Here is a 22,276-nt window from a genome sequence, read left to right on the forward strand (position 1 = left end):
GTTTTTCTGTTTCATTTTATTCATTATTATTAATATATGGCAATTCATTATCTATATTAATAGTACATGCGTTTGATTATAGAATTATAAAAATAACATTTGGCACTTTCAATATCCATAATAGTGACATAATTTACATACATATATCAATAAAAGCCTAAATACACTTTTATTAACTGAAATTGACAGAATTTATATACATATATCAATAAAAGCATAAATTAACTTTTATTAACTAATATTGACATAATTTACACACACACTCTCGTATAAATAAAATCATTAATACATGTCAAACTTTAAATCTACTTTATAGGGACATTTAATTTTAAAGCTGAGGTAACTATTGTGATAGGGTTGGGCGAGAAATCAAACTTGAATCCAAATTTAAACCAAATACTTTTGAGTCGTGAATGACCAAACCAACATAATGGGTTTGCGACCAGCATGGATGCAGACCAGCCTGCGCATCCGCGCAGTCTGATCAGGATCCATGCTGTCCGCTATCAGTTTCTCTACTTGTTATATGGTTTGTAAGCGAACAGCGTGGATCCTGATCAGACTGCGCGGATGCGCCGGCTGGTCTGGATCCATGCTGGTCGCAAACGCAGTACGTTGCTTTTGTCATGGTGCGGCTCTTTTTCTAAGTCACTGTGAATAAGTGTTAAGGAATATGATCTTCGACAATTCATTTGAAGTATTATGAAATGAATGCTTTTGTGGTATAATGTAGAATTAAGAAATATTTAGTAATTTCTTGTTAAAACCAGGGCATTGTCTAAGGCATTGTTAGATAAAATGAAAAGCCCAGTCGGTCATTTTAGGAAAAATATTTTGAGGCATCGGCTTGTTACTCCAGATGTCTTGATGCATACTTCATTGTTAAAATATAATAAAATTCTTGTAACTTTAGTTAAAAAACGACAACAACAACAAAACCCCCGACAAAAACAGATGTAAGCAAGTAAGACATTTACATCTACTGATCTAACTAACGATCTTTGGCCGACTTATGAACCCATTGACTCTTCGGCCACTTTTTAAGGAGACTTTTCGACCCTAACTGAAAAGCCATTTCAAACCCTTTTCTATGGTAGACGCTCAATAAGTATACAGTATATTATAAATATAAATTCAATAATTTTCTGTACATAAAGTACTATAATGTATATGTAGTTATTTAAATGTGTACAGTCAAATTAAATGAATAACACGACTTAAAGAATTAATACAGTAAAAATAAATTGATACCTATTAAATTAATTTTTCGCTACACAAAATATATATAACTTTGAAGGCATCCCAACATAGGTAATGTTAACAGACAAATTTGTATTTGTATCACAAACTCGTATGGTAATAAAGAAATGCTTTCATGTTTACTAAACATAGAAAAAATCTGGCATAGTTTAAATTATTACACGATTTTCACGGAACTGTCATCAGTAAAAAACCATCCCAAAAACGAATAGCATATAATTATGACTGTGAACAATTTAGAAGAGCTGCCCTATTCGAATAGCTTCAGTCACATGATCTCGTAGTCTTCATCACGTGATACATTAATCACTTGATCTCACAGCTTCACTACTTTGACAGAGTTATCTTCCTGAGAACTTGTAGTTACTATTATATTTGGAATATTAAGCACATTAGCGCCATCTAAACTTCGTGTTCTCTTCATTGTGCGCCGTCGTTTTCGTCTGGACTTGAAAGATCTCATTGACCGTCTGCTAGCCGCTGGCCCTATACCGTTTTCTAAATCGGTTTCAGGCTTTTCGTGTTTTTCAAGAAATTGCTTTAGTCTTTCATCACCTAAATCTGTCGACGATTGTTTAAACGGCGCAGACAGTGCCTTCACTTCCTCTTCCGTCATGTGACGATGATCTGGAGGGGCGGAGATTGAGGTCACATTTGAATACACGCTGCCATCTGATTGGCCGAGATTATTCATTGAGACAACAGATACGGACAAGTGGTTTGAAAACTTTGGTTTTTGACTGATTGTTATTGTTGGGTTTTGTGAATCTTCCGAGTCGAAACGTGCATTCACAGAATGCCAAGTTGAAACTGAAATATAATTGATAAGTACATTTGTGAAATCTTTGATGATTTCCACAATTTCAACGTTCAGCACTATATACTATACTATGCTATGCTATGCTATGCTATGCTATGCTATGCTATGCCATGCCATGCCATGCCATGCCATGCCATACCATACCATACCATACCATTCCATTCCATACCATACCATACCATACCATACCATACCATACTATACTATACTATACTATACTATACTATACTATACTATACTATACTATACTATACTATACTATACCATACCATACCATACCATACCATACCATACCATACCATACCATACCATACCATACTATACTATATCTATACTATACTACTAGGTTACACTGAAACGAAAACAGATTATGAATACGTTTCTTTTTCAAATTAATCTACAATAAATCAACTTTAATTTGGTTTCTCCTTCTCTGATTTATGCTTTCTTCTTTCTCTTTTTTAAAACTTAGTTTTTACCCTCTTTAACTTTCATTGAAACTGTCTTTCATCTATTTATTGTTTTCCTTTTCTGATTCCAATTTTCCAAATTCTAATTTAAATTATTAATTCAAATAATGTTTTTTTTTTTAAAAACACAAGTATGAAAAACTAAATGACTCAATTTGCGTGAACTGGTCCCTAATTTCGTCAACTTTACCTGCACTAGCCATTCTGCTTAGATTGTTCATATTGCTCATATTGACTGTATCATAACTATGCGTTCTTCTTCGTGACATCACATTCTCTCTCGTATTTTTCTCAGGACGAAAGATCACAACGTAAGTCTTTGTGATGAATAACGTTATCAACGTCACTGTGGCGTTTATTGAAGACGAAAAACACAGAGAAACAGTTCTTATAGTTTTGTCTGTCACAGAGAAGTAAATTGACGTGAATGCAATCCATAAAACACAGAATGAGTAAGATCCAAATGTTATATAACGTGTTTCATTAAAACCATCCGGAGTCTTTCGCGTCCGAATTGCGTAATATACACATAAAACCATGAGAATGAATGGATAGACAAGAGCTCCAAGGTATGCAAAATCTTTCGCGTCATCGCATAAACGAATCTTCTTTGTTGGCGTGGGGTACATATAGGTGTCGTCTGCAGGATCTAGGATTAACCACGTGACTAGTGCGACAATCTCCACCGAGACGATCATAAATGTTATCAAAAGTTGCGACTTTGCGTCGATGTACCTAACTTTCTTTGGCTTGCTCGTATTGATATTGAAAACTCGGTATATTCTGTTAGTCTTCACAAGAATGGCTGCGTACACAACTGTATAACTTAGTCCAAGCATCATCCTTGTTGCCCCACATGACACCGCGCTAGGTTCGGCAACAAAAGTAAACGTAGACAGGTAAGACATCAAGATTCCCAATAACAACACAAAACTCAACTCTTTTCCGGAGGCCATTATTAATGGCGTCTGCTTCTGCCAATAGAAAATGGCCGCCACGACGGAAGTAGCTATCACACCAAGGCTGCTGAAGGTATAAGCGGAAATGATCCAGCCAATGTCCACTTCCGTTTCTGGAATTATCTCGCATCCATTTAGAGAGCTGTTTGCCCTTTGACCTTCGGGGCAATCCAAACAACTTTGGTTTCGAACCTATCAAGCAAAGGAAAGATGGTACATTTTTAATAAATTGTATCTTAACTTTAAAGGATTTTGAAACAAGCATTTTAAAATGTTGCAGTCCTATAATTAACTGATTTCATTGTAAAACATGCTTTTAGAAATCGAGGGTGTACCAAAAAGAATGATATATCAAAATGTATGAATAGTTTTGATGGTAATAAACATATTAATATACATTAACATCAACAAAGAAACACATGTATCGATTGCAATAAAAAACATTTTTTTTGCTTTTATTAACCTTCCCCTGCATTTATTATGCATCATAATATGACTAATTTTGAATGAATGCCACAAAAAATGGCTTTGTCACCAGCTGGGAACCAGGCCGGCCAGCACATCCGTATTGTTTGGCAAAAACTTTCAAGTGTTAAATAAATGTCATTGAAATCTTCAAAATACAAACGGCATGTCCCAAACAAGACATTTTAGAGAAATGGTTATAGATTACCTGTAGGTATTGATTGGCCTCGCAGCGTTTACATGTCCAACAACATTTATTGGCATGAAGCAGTTTGGCTTCCCCTTTTCCACACTCAACTGAACATTTAGATGGCTTATAAACTCCGCTATAATCAGTCTTCTTCTTTCTTAGATTGTGAAACCATATGTCGTCATCAATTGATGAGTAGTTAGTGACTAAAAGAAATAATAATCACTGAGAAATCATTCGTTTATCTTTAAACAAGTACTTTTCAATGTGCCCTTATTTGGTTAATCTCAAAGCAAAGTTTTCATTAACCCTTTAAGTGCTGGACCCGAAAGCATTAAGTCTTTGCCACCAGTATAGAGCCAGGCCAGCCTGCACATCCGTACAGTCTGACCAGGCTCTATACTGTAGGCTGACAACTTTTAAATATTCAAATTGATATCCCTAAAGTTGATAATGGACAGTGCCAAAAATGGAAGTGGGACAAGTCCATTTAAGATGTTCAGCATGTTCAGGGTTAAATCTTCTTTTTACACCAGCATGTCTATAATTTTATTAACATAATTTATGTGCTTACTGTTATTTCTAAGTATTTTGTGTTTATTCCCTGGCATGAATAAAGCCGGTATCACTATGCGTTATATGTCAATATAAAATAGTTTTATATAACTCAATTTAAAACAAATACTATTCTAAAACATGCCTTTAAAATTAAGTTGAAATGCTATGTTTTGTTCTTTTCAAAATTTGTTGAGTGAGCACACCAAAGGAATAAAAATAAAAACTAAGTTTATCTTATTATATTATTAGAACGCTAGAAACGTTTTTAGAACCTTGACAGTTGTCAATCTCCTTCCAAACATTGTTGGTATATTTCATAACACTATATCTTGCTGGGCCACTGTTGTTAACAAATCGGAATTCAAGTCCAGAAGTTCCTAAAATATATCGATAATCAAAGCGCTGAGAGCACTGCCAGAGACGAAATGTCGTGCAAACCATTCTATCGTACTCTTAAATGAATAATGACTAGAACATGAATTGATTGAATCTGTGTACATTACATCAGGGACGAGGCTTTCAATGAAGTCATCTCCGCTGCTTTTACAAACTTTCAAAAGGTAATTTCAAATATATTTTTAAAACTTCAATGAGTAAATAAAATACATAAGCTATCTGAAGTTGCAATTTTTGGCATACAAAGCTTCTCCTACATCATGTATAGTAAAATTTTACAATTACAGGTTTTCAATGTCAATATAACTCACCAGTAAATGTCACATTCTTCAAATAACGCATCAGTTTTTCAGCCTCTATACTCTTTAAATCAAGACATATATTCTTTTCATCTTTCCCACACAAGTCAGTATGAAGGTCGCTTAGTGCTTGCGCGAACGCGTACACAGCGTCCATTACAGCATAGGTGTTCATATTCTTCTTAAATTTATCTGTCGACAGAAACATTCATAAATCATCAATACATTTAAACTTCATTTGTATATTTCCTTAAACGTTTTTCTCTTTCCTTTTGTTCCAATTTCTTTTTTTAAGAATTGGATACAAAATCACTCACCGTAAAAAGACAAAGACCTAGGTGCCGAGGTTGGTTAAACTATCGTTCAACTGGCAATTAAATTTATAAAAAATATTCTCTTTCATTCGTAATTGGATAACATAAATATTCTTATAACGACTTGTATCAAAAGACATCTTCTCCTTGTTTTTTTTGCATTAAAACTAAAAAAACAGAAAAAAATAAAATAAATAAATAAATATAAAAAATAGCTCCGATTTATTGTAACATATATTACCATTATTGTTGAAGAACAATTTCGCATCTTTGCAATCTACTTGTTTTGTATTCCGTATTGGCGTTTGATCTTCGTCGCTGCATACATGTTCACGATACTGTTTAAACCATGGGTTTGTACCATCATGGGTTGTTGTCAAACTGATAAATATTTTCATAGAAGATATTATGAATTGCGTTTTGCATAAAGAAGTTGTAGATGTGGATGCGATATGATTGTCATAAAAATTCAGTCGCGTCCAGATTATGAAATAATTTAAAGGAACCTCTAGCTTAACATTGTTCATAGCTTATTCAACATAAGAATATACCGAGTTATAAATGACAATCTACAATGACGAGATTACCAATAACGTCAACGATCCCAGAAAAATATGTGCATGCCGAAAGTCAAGTAAAAGCAGTTCTACCTCGTCCGTGTATCTATTTAAAGATACTACTGAATTGTAATAAAGTCCTCATGACTTTAAGTTACCCCCAATAAAACCATTATAAATCGCATACCGAGTATAGTTCTCTACCAAATGAAAGATAGTTTTTCACTGTGTGAACCTAGCTCATCTACTAAAACATTACAACATAACAAAAAGTAAACTTTATATCAAATCGCCATATCCTTGAACAGTTTTCACATTAACTCTCCGAAATGAAAATATTACTTTTGCTTGTCTTTGATATGTACATGTAAAAAACAAAATTGTTCAGCGTATGAAAGAAGCGGACCTCAATTTGGAATCATTTCTTTTGGCAGCATTACGGGACATTTTAATCATTTTTAAATTGTACCATCATACCTGTTTAGATAATCGTCAAACTCTTTTATTACTTCAATTTTCGGCTGTATACCGAGAGCATGCTTGACTCCGCCCACCAGATATTGGCCCGTCCACGCGTCGCTACCGATCCAGATGTACTTGTCGGTCATGTTCAAGTTATTGGCTATAGTAAATATCTTATTGGCAATATTAGCTGATACGAATAACACTGCAACGATCTTATCTGAAATGTTGAAATAATAATAATAATAATAATAATAATAATAATAATAATAATAATAATAATAATAATAATAATAATAATAATAATAATAATAATAATAATAATAATAATAATAATAATAATAATAATAATATAATAAAATAATAATAATAATAATAGTGATAATAATGATAATAATAATAATAATAATAATATAATAATGATAATAAAAATAATAATAATAATAATAATGATAAATAATAATAATAATAATAATAATAATAATAAAATAATAATAATAATAATAATAATAAAAATGATAATAACGACGATGATGATTGGAACATAAATAATGATGACTAATGTTTTATATCGTCATTTTCTAGCTAGAACATTAATCAATTAATTAATTAAATACTACACATTATTTAACTGTATGCTCACACTTTGTTTATTCGATCGTTAATGTCCTTAAAAGCAAACAAGTACTTTTGGATTATTATTATTATAGGGTTTGTTTTGGATCAGTCTTAAAAGTGAGGTCAACACAAAGGTCAAAAGGTCATTTGCCATTATCGATATCAAGTGTCTTCTAACTAACGTAATCAGAAGAAGTTTGATACTTACACAGCTAAAAGTAAATGCATTACTAACATACTGTTGGTAATAAAAACAATACACATTTTTCAAGTCGACCATTTGCCAATAAATTTATATTAGCTTCAAGTAAGTTTAAATGTGTATAGAATTTAACATGATTTAACAATCATTGCAAAGTAAACGATTTAATCAAATGTTTGTTGTTTCTTTGTCAACATGTATTTTGCCGATTTATACAAAGTTTGGCCAAATTCCAGCGGACTGGCCACTGGACTGGATTTCCTGGGTAACATACCATTACATACCAATTTCTTCGCAAGTGACCGAATACTAACACCTCATGATTTCTGAATAAGCCATGGGAGACAAATTACTAGTAGGCTTTCAATGTCTTAGAGCAATTGTCACGGAGAAATCAAGCCTTGCTCGAAGGTAGGACCAGACAAATCAATTACGAATCCCAATTAAGCTTTGCGAGCGGACCTTTGATCAAATGTTAGCTACATTACATCTGTTAACTGTTTTACATGAATCACATATTTTAATATATACGTGAAACAGTGAAATCATTCGAATTGTGCTTTCTTACTGTATCAAATATACCTTTATTTCATTGACATAAACATAGTTTTTAATTGTAGCTGATTGTTTTTACTTACCTTCCGTGTTGTTGAATTGAAGTGTATCATTTATTTTCATCTGAAGATCATCCTCATACTTCTCTTTATTCTTGAAATATCTACAATATAATGATACACATCTGGAAAATGGGCTATCCCTCGAAAATATTAATAGCAACACATTTACATGAAAATTACTGACTCGGTTTGATTGAGTCTGTACATGAGGGATTATAAAAAAGTGCAACATTCCTCACGCTCCCAAGAACCGACTTGAGCGGTAATTAATATTCAACACTTTTAACGTGCTGCAGTCAATGATCCCGAAGATCTGGGAAAATATCACAACACTGAAGTGAAGTACGGGGAAACGGGTATATTTTTTTACTGGACTTTGGGCCTGTATTCAAAGTATCTTTCTGTATTGTACATTGATCATTCTTGCTTTATATTTTTTTCATATTCACAATACATGTAATTGATTGACAGTGATATAAACCAAATTATTCCGAAAATGAAAAAAAAATAAAAGTGCTTCCCTGTAAGTGTTTGTTAACTTAAGTCACGTATCAATCAATACAAAAACATACATTTATATACATTTTTAGGTAAATGTAGTTTTATTTAAATATACAGAAGTTAGTTTACCTATTGACTTTATATGATTTTGCAATACAGATGTTCGCACGTTCCGCGTGCGCAGTAATTTCGTGAAATCCTTCAATGCCATAACTCGAATCGTCATAAAAACCAATTACATACTTCCACTCAAAGGTCCTGCACAAATTGAAGACAATAATTTTATTTCATATATATTTTACAAACTGTTTCGTTTTTGGATATTAACAATGGACAAAGTCATCAAGAATGTCTGCAAACGTATGAACAGAATCTAAAAAGTCCATTGTCAATGATATTTTCACTGTAAAGCAGCAGCAACAGCAGCATGTCAACAACAACAGCTCTACTTTCCCCTAAAAAAGTGTAGCTTAAAAGTGTTAGTAAGGAAGCAAGTTTGATTTTCCTAGTGTTGCTACATTAGTAGTAGTAGCAGCAGCATCAACAACACCATCAGCAACATTATAATTGTACGACATGTTACACAGCGACTTATTTAACCTTCTGAATCAAGTTTTTTTCAAGTTATTGTTTTTTATTTCATTATAAACGCTGACTTTTAACTTTTTTGAACATACATTTTGAGATTGTACATGTAAAGGAATTGCATTGTGCATGATTGTCACTATAGGAGGTCATTCGGTGAACATCCGGGTCTTCTTTTATGTACATAGTTACGCACATTTAGCCATCACGAACGATATATTATTTGTAATGAATAAAATCTTATCCGGATGTATTAACAAGATCGGAACTGAGACTTTGGTCATGCCCCCCCCCAATCTATTTTTAGATCGTGTCGGACATGTTTTTTGGTTAAAATGGCTGTGTTCTGTTTTGATATATCAACTACTTAACAATTTCTGATAAAGGAAGTGAATAAGTCAGTTGTTAATATTTGTATCATTCAGTAAATGAAAACACATATAAAATTCTAGACCAAAAATTATTGCTATATTTCTAGTATAGTTCTAGTTTCTGGCATCCAATACTTTATAACCCGTTTTTAATCATTTTTGTTCTTTATCTGATGCAGCATGTCATGTCATTTTTCATATAATCGGGTTTGCTTAACTTGCTCATATTAAGTTTTTAATTTCTGTTAAATTTTACGTCACCATTAACAGAACCACGCTAAATGTCTTTAATGGATTATTTCATCTTATAAATCTTGACAAAACCATTCATCATATTTGGGAGAATAAATTAAATGACGGAATAGCTAACATTGGAGAAAATGGTCAGACGATATCGAGATGATGCCTAACGCTGGTCTGCACATGCCACATTGATAGATTCTGTGGTCATAAGCAAGCCATGGGTTAAGAAAACTAAACACCATTCTGAATCCATATAATTTAAAATCCTTTTATTCTGAATTAGTATAGTGTGTAAAAAGATTCTTCAAAAATGTATGAAAAACCGAATTTATCAAAATTCTGAGCGAAGTGCAACCAATATTTAACAAACTGTACTCGAAAAAGGAAGGGACAAACGAAAGAGAGGAGAGACTTACTTTAATATTTCCACAATAGCCTTCGCCTGGTATTTATCAGATGCTACAGTCCTAAAAAAATATTCATATCTGGAGGTATCACTTAATGCTGGGCTTGTAGCACTGTAACTAATCTAGAACGAAAAAGATATAGCATTGTAAATTATCTAGACAATATAGGAATAGCATTATTAACTTGTGTAGGCAAAATATAAATTGTACTGAAATGTATCTAGCTAGAATAGATTTAGAAGTATTATCGATCTAGATGAAAAAGCACTGTAATGCATCTAGATAAAATATAAATATGACGGTAATTTATTTAGATAACATATAAAAAGCACTGTACTTTATTTATAGTATGATATACATGTATGATGATAGTTATGAAAAACTTCCATTTATATAAACACTTGATCAATTCCTTAAAGTGTTAAGTCTTCATGACAAAGATTTTTGGACATAACAGTATTAGATTAAACTTTTTTCAGCATTACAGCGAAAACAATGTGTTGATTGCTTCAAAGACAAACCTGTGGTACTTTAAACAACCTCAGAAACGTTGCAAGTTGTATAGACACACTAGATGATGATCCCCCTACCACACCGAGAAGTTTTCCATGATTTTTTACATAACTGAAACAGAAAATACCACTTAGACTTTATACACTATTGTAAAGTAATTGTAAAAAGACCATGTACATACTTAATACTAAGAATATAACATTTATACTAGTTGAAAAAACGTCTATATTCATACGGTAATAACACTTTTTATACATGAAGCGTACGATAAAATACATAATTCGAGGAGTTTCAGTTCCTAAAATGACATAAACTCTTAGTTAAGTCAGAATTGGTTTAGAACACACGCTATCCGGATAGAGTTAACAGAAAAATGATTTAACAGTAGATCATAAAAACAGATAAGACTACAACATAATATGATTTGATGACAACGATTCCGACAACATTCATAATTCTATTTTATCATAAATTGGCGTAAAAAGTCATAAAAAATGATAAATTATCATAAAATGCGGAAATGACCGGGCGCATGTGATATTTCAGACCTTACTGCGAAAATATTAATGCTGAAATGATGTTCAAAATGGCGAAAGTTATTTATGCTCAATAATGTGATCAATTGTGTCTTAGTAATATTTGTCATGAATTGTGTTAACATTTATTCTGTATAGATATTGGGTAACCATTGCGCAAACATTTCTGATCAATTTATATGTTATCATGTATTATGTTTATAAAGTTAATTCTTGATATTTTATCTTAGATTGTGAAAACTTTACGGATTAAGTTGTTAAGTCATAAATTGCGTGAATAGTTAGGCCTGAATAACACGTTTAATAAATTGTGTAAACAGTGGTGCCCAAAATAAAAACTGTAGCATAAACTGTGTAGACATTGATGCCTAAATAACATGTTTTATGATAAATTGTGTAAAGAGTAATGCCTAAATAGTAGTCTACCAAAGTTGCGTAAACATTGATGCCTAAATGGCATTTTGTCATAAAATGAGTACACATTGATGCTCAATGACACTTTATCATTGTTGCGTAAACATTGATACCTAAATGACATTTTGTCATAAAATGATTGAACATTGATGCCTTATTGACACTTTATCATAAAATGCGTAGACATTAATGCCTAAATGGTACTTGTCCATAAGTTGCGTAAACATTGATGCCTAAATGACACTGTATCATAGTTAACATTGATGCCAAAGTGACATTTTGTCATAAAATGAGTAAACATTGATGCCTAAATTACACTTTACCATAAATAATGTAAACTTTGAAGCCTAAAAGGCATTTTATAACGGATTGCACAAACATAGATGCCGTAATGATATTTAAGGATATTTGTCACCTTTGCGTACTAAACATTACAAAACGTACTAGATCAATTACATTATATTCACTTACGATCAATAATGCACGCGCAAACCGACCACTTTTAATCAAGATAAAGCTTAATCAATACATGGCCATTTCCGAAATAAATTAAATATTGCATTTGCTGGTAAGTGAGACATACATAGTATTTGCACTAATTTCTCCTTAAATGATTTTCTATGAAATACATAGTTTATTCATGTTAGTAGGGATAGTTACAGTCATAATATTCGTGGGCAGCGTTTCATAGAAAGTCTTAAGTGTATCCTATGTTCTAGAACGTAAGATTTTAGGACTAATTGTTTCGATTGTTTCGATTAAAATTTTAATCATATATACCTTAAATACCTTAGACCTCTAATGAATTCATTCTACTGAGAAAAGCTACGTTGTACAAAAAAAAAAAACAACAAAAAACAAAACATGACGTACTGAAATCCGCAATGTTTCAAAGTTCATCTGCATTGGCATTCATAAATCGTAGCTGTCATGAGTAAGAAAATTTTCTTTTAAACGAAAAAGTGTCCGGTTTTAAGACTAATTTTAAACTCCTGTCAAAGATAATTATGAAATGCGCACTAGCACACGAGTTTAACCAAATCATGTTTCAGTACACAGGGTATGTTTTTTCTTTACTGACCGTTGGAATGACATTTCGGAGATGTCGTGATTGGACAAACTGGGCAGGGCTAATTTTGCCTATTTATGCTAGAGGAATGGAACGACATTCCAGAAATTTGATTCTTGGATAAGATTTATCAACTTTTGACTTTCTGGACTATACAGAATTTACTTCAGTTTGATTGTGTAGAAAGCTATGATCTTATAGACACACCCTCGAATCCGTTCCTGGTAACAACCAGTACTGAGCAATGAGTGTAAAGTTTCTTACTCAAGGAAACGATGGCTCGCCCCATCCGGGTTTGAACCCACGTGGATAGCGATCACTAGATTAATAGTTTTGACTTTTTAAGGATATATTTAAACACTTTAACCATGGCCTCAGCCTAACCATAAAAGATGTCAATGTAACGTATGTCATACTGTAAGGCACATGTGTGTAGCGCCGATATATGTCCAAACGTCGAAAAATGTCCAAACGTCGATAGATGTCCAAAAATTGACGATAAATGTCTCAATCGCCGATAAATGTCCAAAACTCCTTTAACGATAAATGTCCAAAAATTAACGAAAAATGTCGCAACAAATTAGGTGCTCATAAATGTCCAAATCGGTTAACGATAAATGTCTTAACTTTTCATATGTTAATTGCACTTATTTCTATGATCAACAGTAATGCATCAGCCAGTTATAAAGGTTTCTATAGGGATTAAAAGTACCGATTTAAGTAGCGTTCTCACCAGCATCCCGGCAAAGCCCAGGACCACCCCAGACGATCCGGGATGAAAATATTGTTGCAGTCTCAATAACCCCGGTAGCACTACGGCGATACCCAATTTCCATACTAATAACAACCAGGATGAACTCCGGGCCATCCATGCAGAGTCCAGTTGAAACTACGGATAATGCAGATAGTAAGTGGACGACGGATGACCTAACACGATATTCAAACGCTGTTAAGTCTTCGATCAAAGAGATCATAAAAGCTGAGATCCATGCTAGCACAGCCCCGGATGATGTCGGCAGAGTCCCGGATGATCCCTGCAGAGCCCCGGTACGGTCAGATAGAGTGCCGACAATCACCGGTAGAGCCCCGGCAGAGCCCTTGATCATCCCGGACGTTGCCGACAGAGTTACGGACGTACCCCGGTCGTTCCTGGATCACCCGACCGACCACCGGGACTCTAGCGGGATGCTTGTGAGATTGTAAAAAAAGTTTAAAAAATGTATTTGAAAATAAGTTGATTGTTGGATACAGTCTATCTCCCTTACTATTAAAAGGGAAAAAAATAAGTTAAACCAAGGTGCATTGTACTGGTGCTTTACACCGGGCACTTAAAAGAACCAGGGTCGCCTCTGGAACTGGGCGTCTTCTGTATCATGCACTATCCCCCCGAAAAATAATATACTAACAAATAATATACTCACAAATAATATACTAACGGATATTTACAAATCTACCACTACTTATACAAGTTAAGATAGTGCGATACTGTATAAACGAAAATCCGGCAATGAGATACGTCTTAAGCAGATGTCATCTTAGTAGTGTTGTGCAGTTATGTGACATTTACCTACCTAGAATTTACATTTCACCTGATATAATGCAGGATGTGCCAAATGTTGTAAGCGTGAGACGACTTTTGCTGAATTTTGGTCGGTTCAGTGGCCTAAATATTAGAAATCCGCAATATTATAAGAGAATCTAGATGGGCCAATGCTTGGTTGCACCTTCGGTTATGTACTGATGCCCTTTGTTGGTACGAGATTGCAGATATATGGTACAGAAGACCGTAAGAAATGACATCAGTACATTACCGAAGTTGCAACCAAGACATAACCAAGTGTAAAACCAGTTAATATATGTGTAAAAACAGTTTAAAGATGAAAATATTCATTGTCAAATTGTGATAATTTCAAAATAACGCTTGTCGAATGGAGAAGAAATGTTAAAAGTTTTTGTCAACAGATTAAAAAAAATTACACAGTATTCGAATAGCAACATTATAATTGCTATATGATGGTGTCATTTAAACATTTATATTATTATACCTCAATATATCCTTCAATGTAAAACTCCCATAGGGCTACAATGTGTTCTGATCGAATATCACCCTCCTAGAATATATTACCCGGGTAATATTTCTTATATCACCTTGGAGCACAAAACTCTTACATAACTCATATTATTTATTTCCTAGTCTGTTTGTCTGTCTGTCTGTCTCTTGTTTTTATCTATATACAATATACTATTTTTGTGTATATCGAACATTTACAGATCAAAATCGCTATAATTGTAAAGTGATGATCTGTATTTTCTTTCAGGCAAAGACTGCTGACCTAAGGGTTTTTTGCGGTATAATGAAATAAATAACACATGGCTGTCGGGGTGATAGAGGATATTGCCAACCCTTGACCTCGGCTGCGCCTCGGTGTATTATACCAGTTCTCGTGTTGACAATATCCTCTATCACCCCGATAGTCATGTGTTAATTATATATTATTATACCTCAATATATCCTTCAATGTAAAACTCCCATAGGGCTACAATGTATTCTCATCGAATAGCACCCTCCTAGCATATATTTCCCGGGGAATATTTCTTATATCACCCTGGGGTACATAACTCTTACATAACTCAGTATTGATAAAAACGATAATGCTTTAGTAACCAGTTAGCATAATGCAAAATGACAGCCATGTGTTATTTATTTAATATTGTTAAGTTAATATTTGACATATAAGTAATTCATAAATGTACATGTTTGTATCCAACCAGCACAGCAAGAAAACATACTATTACGTCAAGTGTCTATTACGGTGGCACAGATGTGACACATGGGTGTCTTTATTTATCTTGTTCACACGAGATATTATTTTGTTCCCACAATATATTATCTTGTTCCCACGAGATATTATCTTGTTCCCACGAAATAATTATCTTGTTCCCACGAGATAATATCTTGTTCCCACGAAATAATTATCTTGTTCAAACGACATATTTATAGCCAATCAGAAGCTGTAAAATGGTATATAGCAGTTACTTCCCCTTATTTAGTTGAACATTTACTTGATTATATAATTATAGATTATATTCATGTATAACCATGTAGGTTGATCTTGATAGTGCCACACTGTATGGACATACAAAACCTTAACTACCAATTACTGGTGTTTAATAGCGAATACCCTCATCTGGTGACGCATTTGCGTGCAAACTGATCTGGGTCGACACTGGAGGGATACATGTAAGTAGCCTTTCAAAACTCTGTATTTATAAGGCGGTGGCCTCGCAGTGGCGTTCAGTCCACCACGCACGAATGAGTAATAATCAAATACAAATGTCTTTAATCAATGTAGCATGAGAAGGACCGTCTTCGCAGCACTTAAGAGAAAAGTCACAAAACCCATTTAACACGTGTTGCGTATATGCTTATAACGACCATTGTCGAACCATATCCCCCGACAAGCAAATGCGTCATCCTGTCAAGGTCTGCACTGTTCGCTGTTGAATCAGTAGGTCAGATTTTAACTGTCAAAGCAGTTAACTCCTTGATTAGCTCACCATGGTTTATACAGGTTAACTGCTTTGTTTGCCAGATAGAGTTGCATATTTTTCTTAACTTTTGACCACTTGACAGTAAAGGAATATGCAACTCTGTCCACGCCCCTATACCGTTCACAAACTTTCGGGACGGACACTTAGACACTCGGACGGACAATGGCAACGCTATATGGGGCACAAAAATATTGGAAGAACACAAACAATGCTAAAACGTATTGCTTCGGTGAGTTAAGAAGGCACATGCGCCCCATCCGGATCTGCAACTGGCCATGCACAATAATGTATGATACATTTTACGTCGGGGGTAAACCAGAGGGTAAAATCACGGGTTAGTTGGATAGACTGTTACAGTATCCAATACAATAAATTACAAATTAACATATGAAAAGTTCAGACATTTATCGTTAACCGATTTGGACATTTATGAGCACCTAATTTGTTGCGACATTTTTCGTTAATTTTCGGACATTTATCGTTAAAGGAGCTTTGGACATTTATCGGCGATTGAGACATTTATCGTCAATTTTTGGACATTTATCGTCGTTTGGACATTTTTCGACGTTTGGACATATACTAGTATCGGCGCTACACATGTGTTTTCAAAAACATTTCTTTTCTATCAAACTGAGAATGCGTAGCTAAATAAAACATATAACTGTTAACTTTAACAGCATATCTCAAGAACTTAGTCTATATAAGCATTTTGCAGTTGATATTATTCTAGCCAAATCATGTTGGAAAATGGATAGAATTACCTTGGTGGTTTGTCATCCGCGCAAACGTAGTCCGTCGTGTGCTGGAGAACAGTTTGAAACTTAACAAACTCAAGTGCACGGTCTAACGCCTGGGTATCACTGTCACACGTGTCATACGCTATCACACCCAATGTTATATCTGTAATACAATGTAAAACACAGTCTTACACCCCAATGTTATATATGTAATAAAGCACAGTCTTACACCCCAATGTTATATATGTAATAAAACACAGTCTTACACCCCAATGTTATATCTGTAATAAAACACAGTCTTACACCCCAATGTTATATCTGTAATAAAACACAGTCTTACACCCCAATGTTATATCTGTAATAAAACACAGTCTTACACCCCAATGTTATATATGTAATAAAACACAGTCTTACACCCCAATGTTATATCTGTAATAAAACACAGTCTTACACCCCAATGTTATATCTGTAATAAAACACAGTCTTACACCTCAATGTTTTATCTGTAATAAAACACAGTCTTACACCCCAATGTCATATCTGTAATAAAACACAGTCTTACACCTCAATGTTTTATCTGTAATAAAACACAGTCTTACACCCCAATGTCATATCTGTAATAAAACACAGTCTTACACCCCACTGTCATATCTGTAATAAAACACAGTCTTACACCCCAATGTGATATCTGTAATAAAACACAGTCTTACACCCCAATGTGATATCTGTAATAAAACACAGTCTTACACCCCAATGTCATATCTGTAATAAAACACAGTCTTACACCTCAATGTTTTATCTGTAATAAAACACAGTCTTACACCCCAATGTTATATCTGTAATGAAACACATTTTTTTTTCAACCCAATTTTATATCTGAAATGAAGGACAGTTTTACACCTCAATGTTATATCTGTAGTAAAACACAGTCTTACACCTCGATGTTATATCTGTAATAAAATATACATATCTGTAATAAAATAGTTTTACACCTTTTGTTATATCTGTAATTACATAAAATGATGTCTAATATTTATACAATTTGGCTAATTACAATATGCTGCTGACGTTGAAGTTTGTTGAGAGGGTAATTCTTTGAAAATTTATTATTAACAGAAAACAAAAGAAAACAGAAACAATTCTTGATCGCATTCTGAATATTATAGACGAATGTGAATTATTTTTAGCTAGAAGATGTTTTACTTCATTACTATTACCATATTTTGGTTTTTAGTTTTAATCCGAGGGGTATTGTTCAATTGGAAAATCAAAACAGATCTAGGCGCATCCTCTGATAGGCTCTAAAAGCGTTATGAAAGCTTTATGTGAAATAAAGGGTGTGATTTTAATACACAACATTTTCCCAGTGTTATAAGGACCAGTCAGCCTTAAATTTTCTGGGTGAGGTTCATTCTAGTTTTGAGGGTTAATTGCTAAGAGGTACTATTTCTTGTATAACTTTACTACAACAACAAAGATTCCAAGGGATATAAAAATATGATTTCACTAAAAAAATCAAGATATGCTCATGAAAAAAAGAGTAGATGTTTTGACAGCAACGTTAACCCCCCGTTCACACATAGACGCCGCTTCTACTACGATCAAAGCGTGGCCGAAAACGTGGCCGATCGTGACAAATCGCAGGAGATACGTAGTGGAGTCTACATAAGCGCAGTATGATCGCGGTAGCGTCTTCATGATCGGAAAGCTCTACGCTTTCGCCACGTTTATTTTGAACGTGCTCAAAACAAGCGTAGCGGGATCGTGGCCAACAAGAATCGGGGTAAAGTCGTAAAAAGAGCGTGGTAGAAGCGCCGTAATCGTACAAGCAGCGCGGAAGCATCGTGGATAGTTCTTCATGATCGTAGTAAGAGCGCAGTAAAAGCGTAGTACAGACGGGAACATACCGAGTACGCTTCTACAACGTTCCCACTATGTTCTTACTACGTTCCCACCTCGGTCTCTCTACGTTCATGACGATCTTACGAAGACCTACCATGACCTTACGACGATCATACCACGACCTGTCAGGTAGCAGTTTGTTTTTATAGCGCTGCTATTTGACCAATCATACTCTGAGGAAGTGGTGTCTTCCATTCGGAGTTCTCTCATCAGTGTATCATATTGTCTAAACTGGAGCCTCCTATCTGCAGATAGCCATGTCCGTACCCAGTATCTTCTTGGCCTCCTTCTGCGCCCCCGCCTGTTAACACGCCTTTAAAAATCTGCGCAATTTCAATTTCAACCAATATTTGTTCTTGATGAAGTAAAGCCAGATGAATCAGGTCAGCATTAATACATCCGTTCATGTTTGAAGTTTGGAAGTAAATGAAAAATAATTTTTGAAACCCAAGATATCTATATATAATCGCCAAAATCGTACCAGAAGCTTACTACAAGCGTGATATGATCGGCACCGTCGTAGCGATATCGTTGTACAGTCTTTCAGGTCTGCGTAGCGTCGTAGTGCGAGCTTGAATGTCGTAGCGGCAGCGTAGTATAAACGCAGTAAACGCGGCCGCTGGTCGGCATCGGTCAGCGTAACATCGTAGTTGAAGCGTGTCAGCAGCGCGTTTGACGTCGGAACATCGTAGTAAAGTCGTAATGAAGACCAAAATTTGCAAAATTGTTCGATTTCGACGCCGATCGGCCCCGATCCAATACTTTTTCAGATCGTGGCTTGATCGGCATGATCGTCCTAAAGTCGCAGCTCTGTGTGAACGGGGGTTTACACACATGGTTCGGGCAGTAACGCATCTGTAAGTGCCCGTTAAAAATCAATACATTGCAACCTTTGAAGTGTGACCACACGGGAAAGTGGTAACATCTTCACAACAAGAAAAAAGTAGCAATTCTTCTTTTAGAAAAAATTAACATTAGATATAACATCTTTTGAGCAACACCTCTAACAACAGATTAAATCTTATTCTCTCAAAGCTTGCTGCTTAGGAAGAAAGTTATATTGTACTGGCACTATCATAGGTAAATAAGGAAAAAAATTATGCATGGTATAAAAGTATTTTTTGTCTTTATCAAAAATGCATCAAGGGGGAACTTTATTATATAAGTGATTTTTTTGTAATCTGTTTCCTCTTTACACTTAATTTCCGCGTGCAGTCCTAAAATATGAAGATGAGTGTCATAGTGCAAACTAGAGTAGAGGAAGTAATAAATAGTCAAATAGGTATTATAACAAAATAAGATTTTTTAACGATATTAGTTATTACTGACATATCCTTTTCGTGTTTTGGTTTGCATGCGCTCTATAAATTATAAATCTTTCCATAAGAGTGGTGACATCTGTTTTTCAAGAAGTTAAAGAACAGGTAATTTAAGTAATGAAACAAACAAAACCGCAGCATACACTACTGTTATATGAAAAACTTGTTTCTTAGACTATTTTGTTTTACTTACCTTCTTCCTCATTTGGGTCCTATTTACACAGAAACATGGGTACAGTCACGTACCTTAGCCTTACCCTGCTGTATATATTAAATGGACTCGCCCATCATCATTCAGTCTGCACAAAACCATTCATCTTTTTGTAGATAACATTTCTATGTATATATTGACCAAAAAGCGAACAGTGCAGACCAATTATCAGACAGTACGAATGTGCCAACTGATTTTGGTCTGCACCAGTGTCAATGTTGAAATCAGTTAAGTGTTAATTAATTTATCATTTTCATGGTTATGTAATAAGTATGAAATAACTACCTACTTTTACTTTTTAGAATCAGCTCGTTTGCTTTTTCTCGACTGTACAAAAACGCCTCTAAATTCTGAATCCCGGTCTGATCGTTGAATTCTTTGCCACAGTTTCCCTTCTCTGTGAGTACGTGTATGGGAAACATACCCCCAATGATAAAATCCCCAGTTTTATTAACAAATGACACTTTACTGGTTATAGCATTGACTTTAGAAAACCTAGTTAAAAGAAGGCAGCAGATGCAAATTATTGCAAAATGTTTAGTATCTTTGCAATCCATTTTTTATATTTTAGACATAAACTTATTCTATAATTATATGTTTTGAAATATGTATGCAAAAACGCATTATCTGTCTCGTCACAAACTTGAAAATAACTGTTACATATTTTCGTGAAATTCACATGTTATAAATGTTGATGTGCGTATGTTTGAATTTCATGTATAAAACTTTGTGAAGAAAATCTGTATCTATAATGTTTGTTGAGTAAACTAACATTCCCATGTCAAGCGAAACAAATCTTTATCCACGCGAATTTGACTCACAGGCATGTAATTATGATGTATACACTATCCGCCCATTGTATATCCGAAAATTTATCCACTTTCTATGATTAAAATTTAATTTCTTTCAAGCAATTATAGGTTACTTTGTTGATACAGATGAACCTTTTAATGTAATATTCATATATGTTCATTTGATATATAATTTCATTCATTATTCCCTTTGATAATGTTATATAGTTCATATTGTCTGCTTTTATTGTATACTACTTTTAATATGGTGATATTTTCACACAAAAAAAAAACAAAAAATTCACATCACCACCATTTTCTAAGAAAAAGTACCGCGCTTTTAATTGTTATGTATTCTGACCAATACAATATCAATCATATAAATATGCACATTATCTATATAAATATAAATAAATTTTCACGTTTCAACTGTGTATCACTTGATAATAAATGTAATGTACATCCGTACGGTATTATCACAATACTTTGATTAAATGTTTATTTATCAAGTGTCTACTTGTCCGGTACGGAGGCTATTAAGTCTATCTTACTTAACACATTTTTATCAACTGATTGTCTTTCTTAACATCATTGGAGGTCGTGACACGGCTCAATTTCCGGTTATGATGTTGAAGAGCAACCTTTAAACTTAAAAAGGGGCAAAAGCGAGTAACTAGATCATTTACTTTGATTTTGTAATATTTGTATTCTTTTGTTGTACACTTTATAATTAAAATTAAGAAAGTAAGAACTTTCATGATAATAAGCTTATTCAGAAAAAAACAAAGAAGAAGAAGAAGAAGAAGAAGAAGAAGAAGAAGAAGAAGAAGAAGAAGGCAACAACAACAACAGCTACAACAGAATAACAGGCACGTGAACAAAATTATCTATCTGTACAGCATTTTTGTCGGTTTGCTTCAGATGCTTTAATCTTCGTT

The 22,276-nt window shown here is 34.0% G+C and overlaps 1 protein-coding gene across 1 annotated transcript; it reads right to left on the reverse strand.

Annotated features, from left to right (window-relative positions):
* Positions 1-7: 7 nt before the first annotated feature.
* Positions 8-21,895, reverse strand: LOC132735750 (metabotropic glutamate receptor 3-like). The gene is made up of 13 exons (XM_060722742.1): positions 20,837-21,895; positions 17,140-17,278; positions 10,816-10,918; positions 10,304-10,416; positions 8,818-8,946; positions 8,209-8,288; positions 6,766-6,970; positions 5,973-6,112; positions 5,430-5,609; positions 4,995-5,099; positions 4,183-4,370; positions 2,741-3,701; positions 8-2,070 (listed from the first exon to the last, which is right to left on the reverse strand). The coding sequence occupies exons 1-13, from the start codon at positions 21,102-21,104 to the stop codon at positions 1,577-1,579; spliced, it is 3,105 nt and encodes a 1,034-aa protein (XP_060578725.1). The 5' UTR covers positions 21,105-21,895; the 3' UTR covers positions 8-1,576.
* Positions 21,896-22,276: the final 381 nt, after the last annotated feature.

This window comes from Ruditapes philippinarum, unplaced genomic scaffold (genome assembly GCF_026571515.1).
Source record: "Ruditapes philippinarum isolate M1 unplaced genomic scaffold, ASM2657151v2 ctg201_1_1_1_1, whole genome shotgun sequence".
Classification (NCBI taxonomy): Eukaryota; Metazoa; Mollusca; class Bivalvia; order Venerida; family Veneridae; genus Ruditapes; species Ruditapes philippinarum.

What these genes read in the sequence shown, in the direction of transcription:
- LOC132735750 (XM_060722742.1), bottom strand. Translation starts at nt 21,104, where the DNA reads ATGGATTGCAAAGATACTAAACATTTTGCAATAATTTGCATCTGCTGC. An exon ending in GCGGATGACAAACCACCAAG is followed by an intron (nt 10,919 to 17,139) that starts GTAATTCTATCC and finishes TTTCTGTTTCAG; the next exon opens with TTATGTAAAAAATCATGGAA. An exon ending in TCAATTCAACAACACGGAAG is followed by an intron (nt 6,971 to 8,208) that starts GTAAGTAAAAAC and finishes TCAACATTTCAG; the next exon opens with ATAAGATCGTTGCAGTGTTA.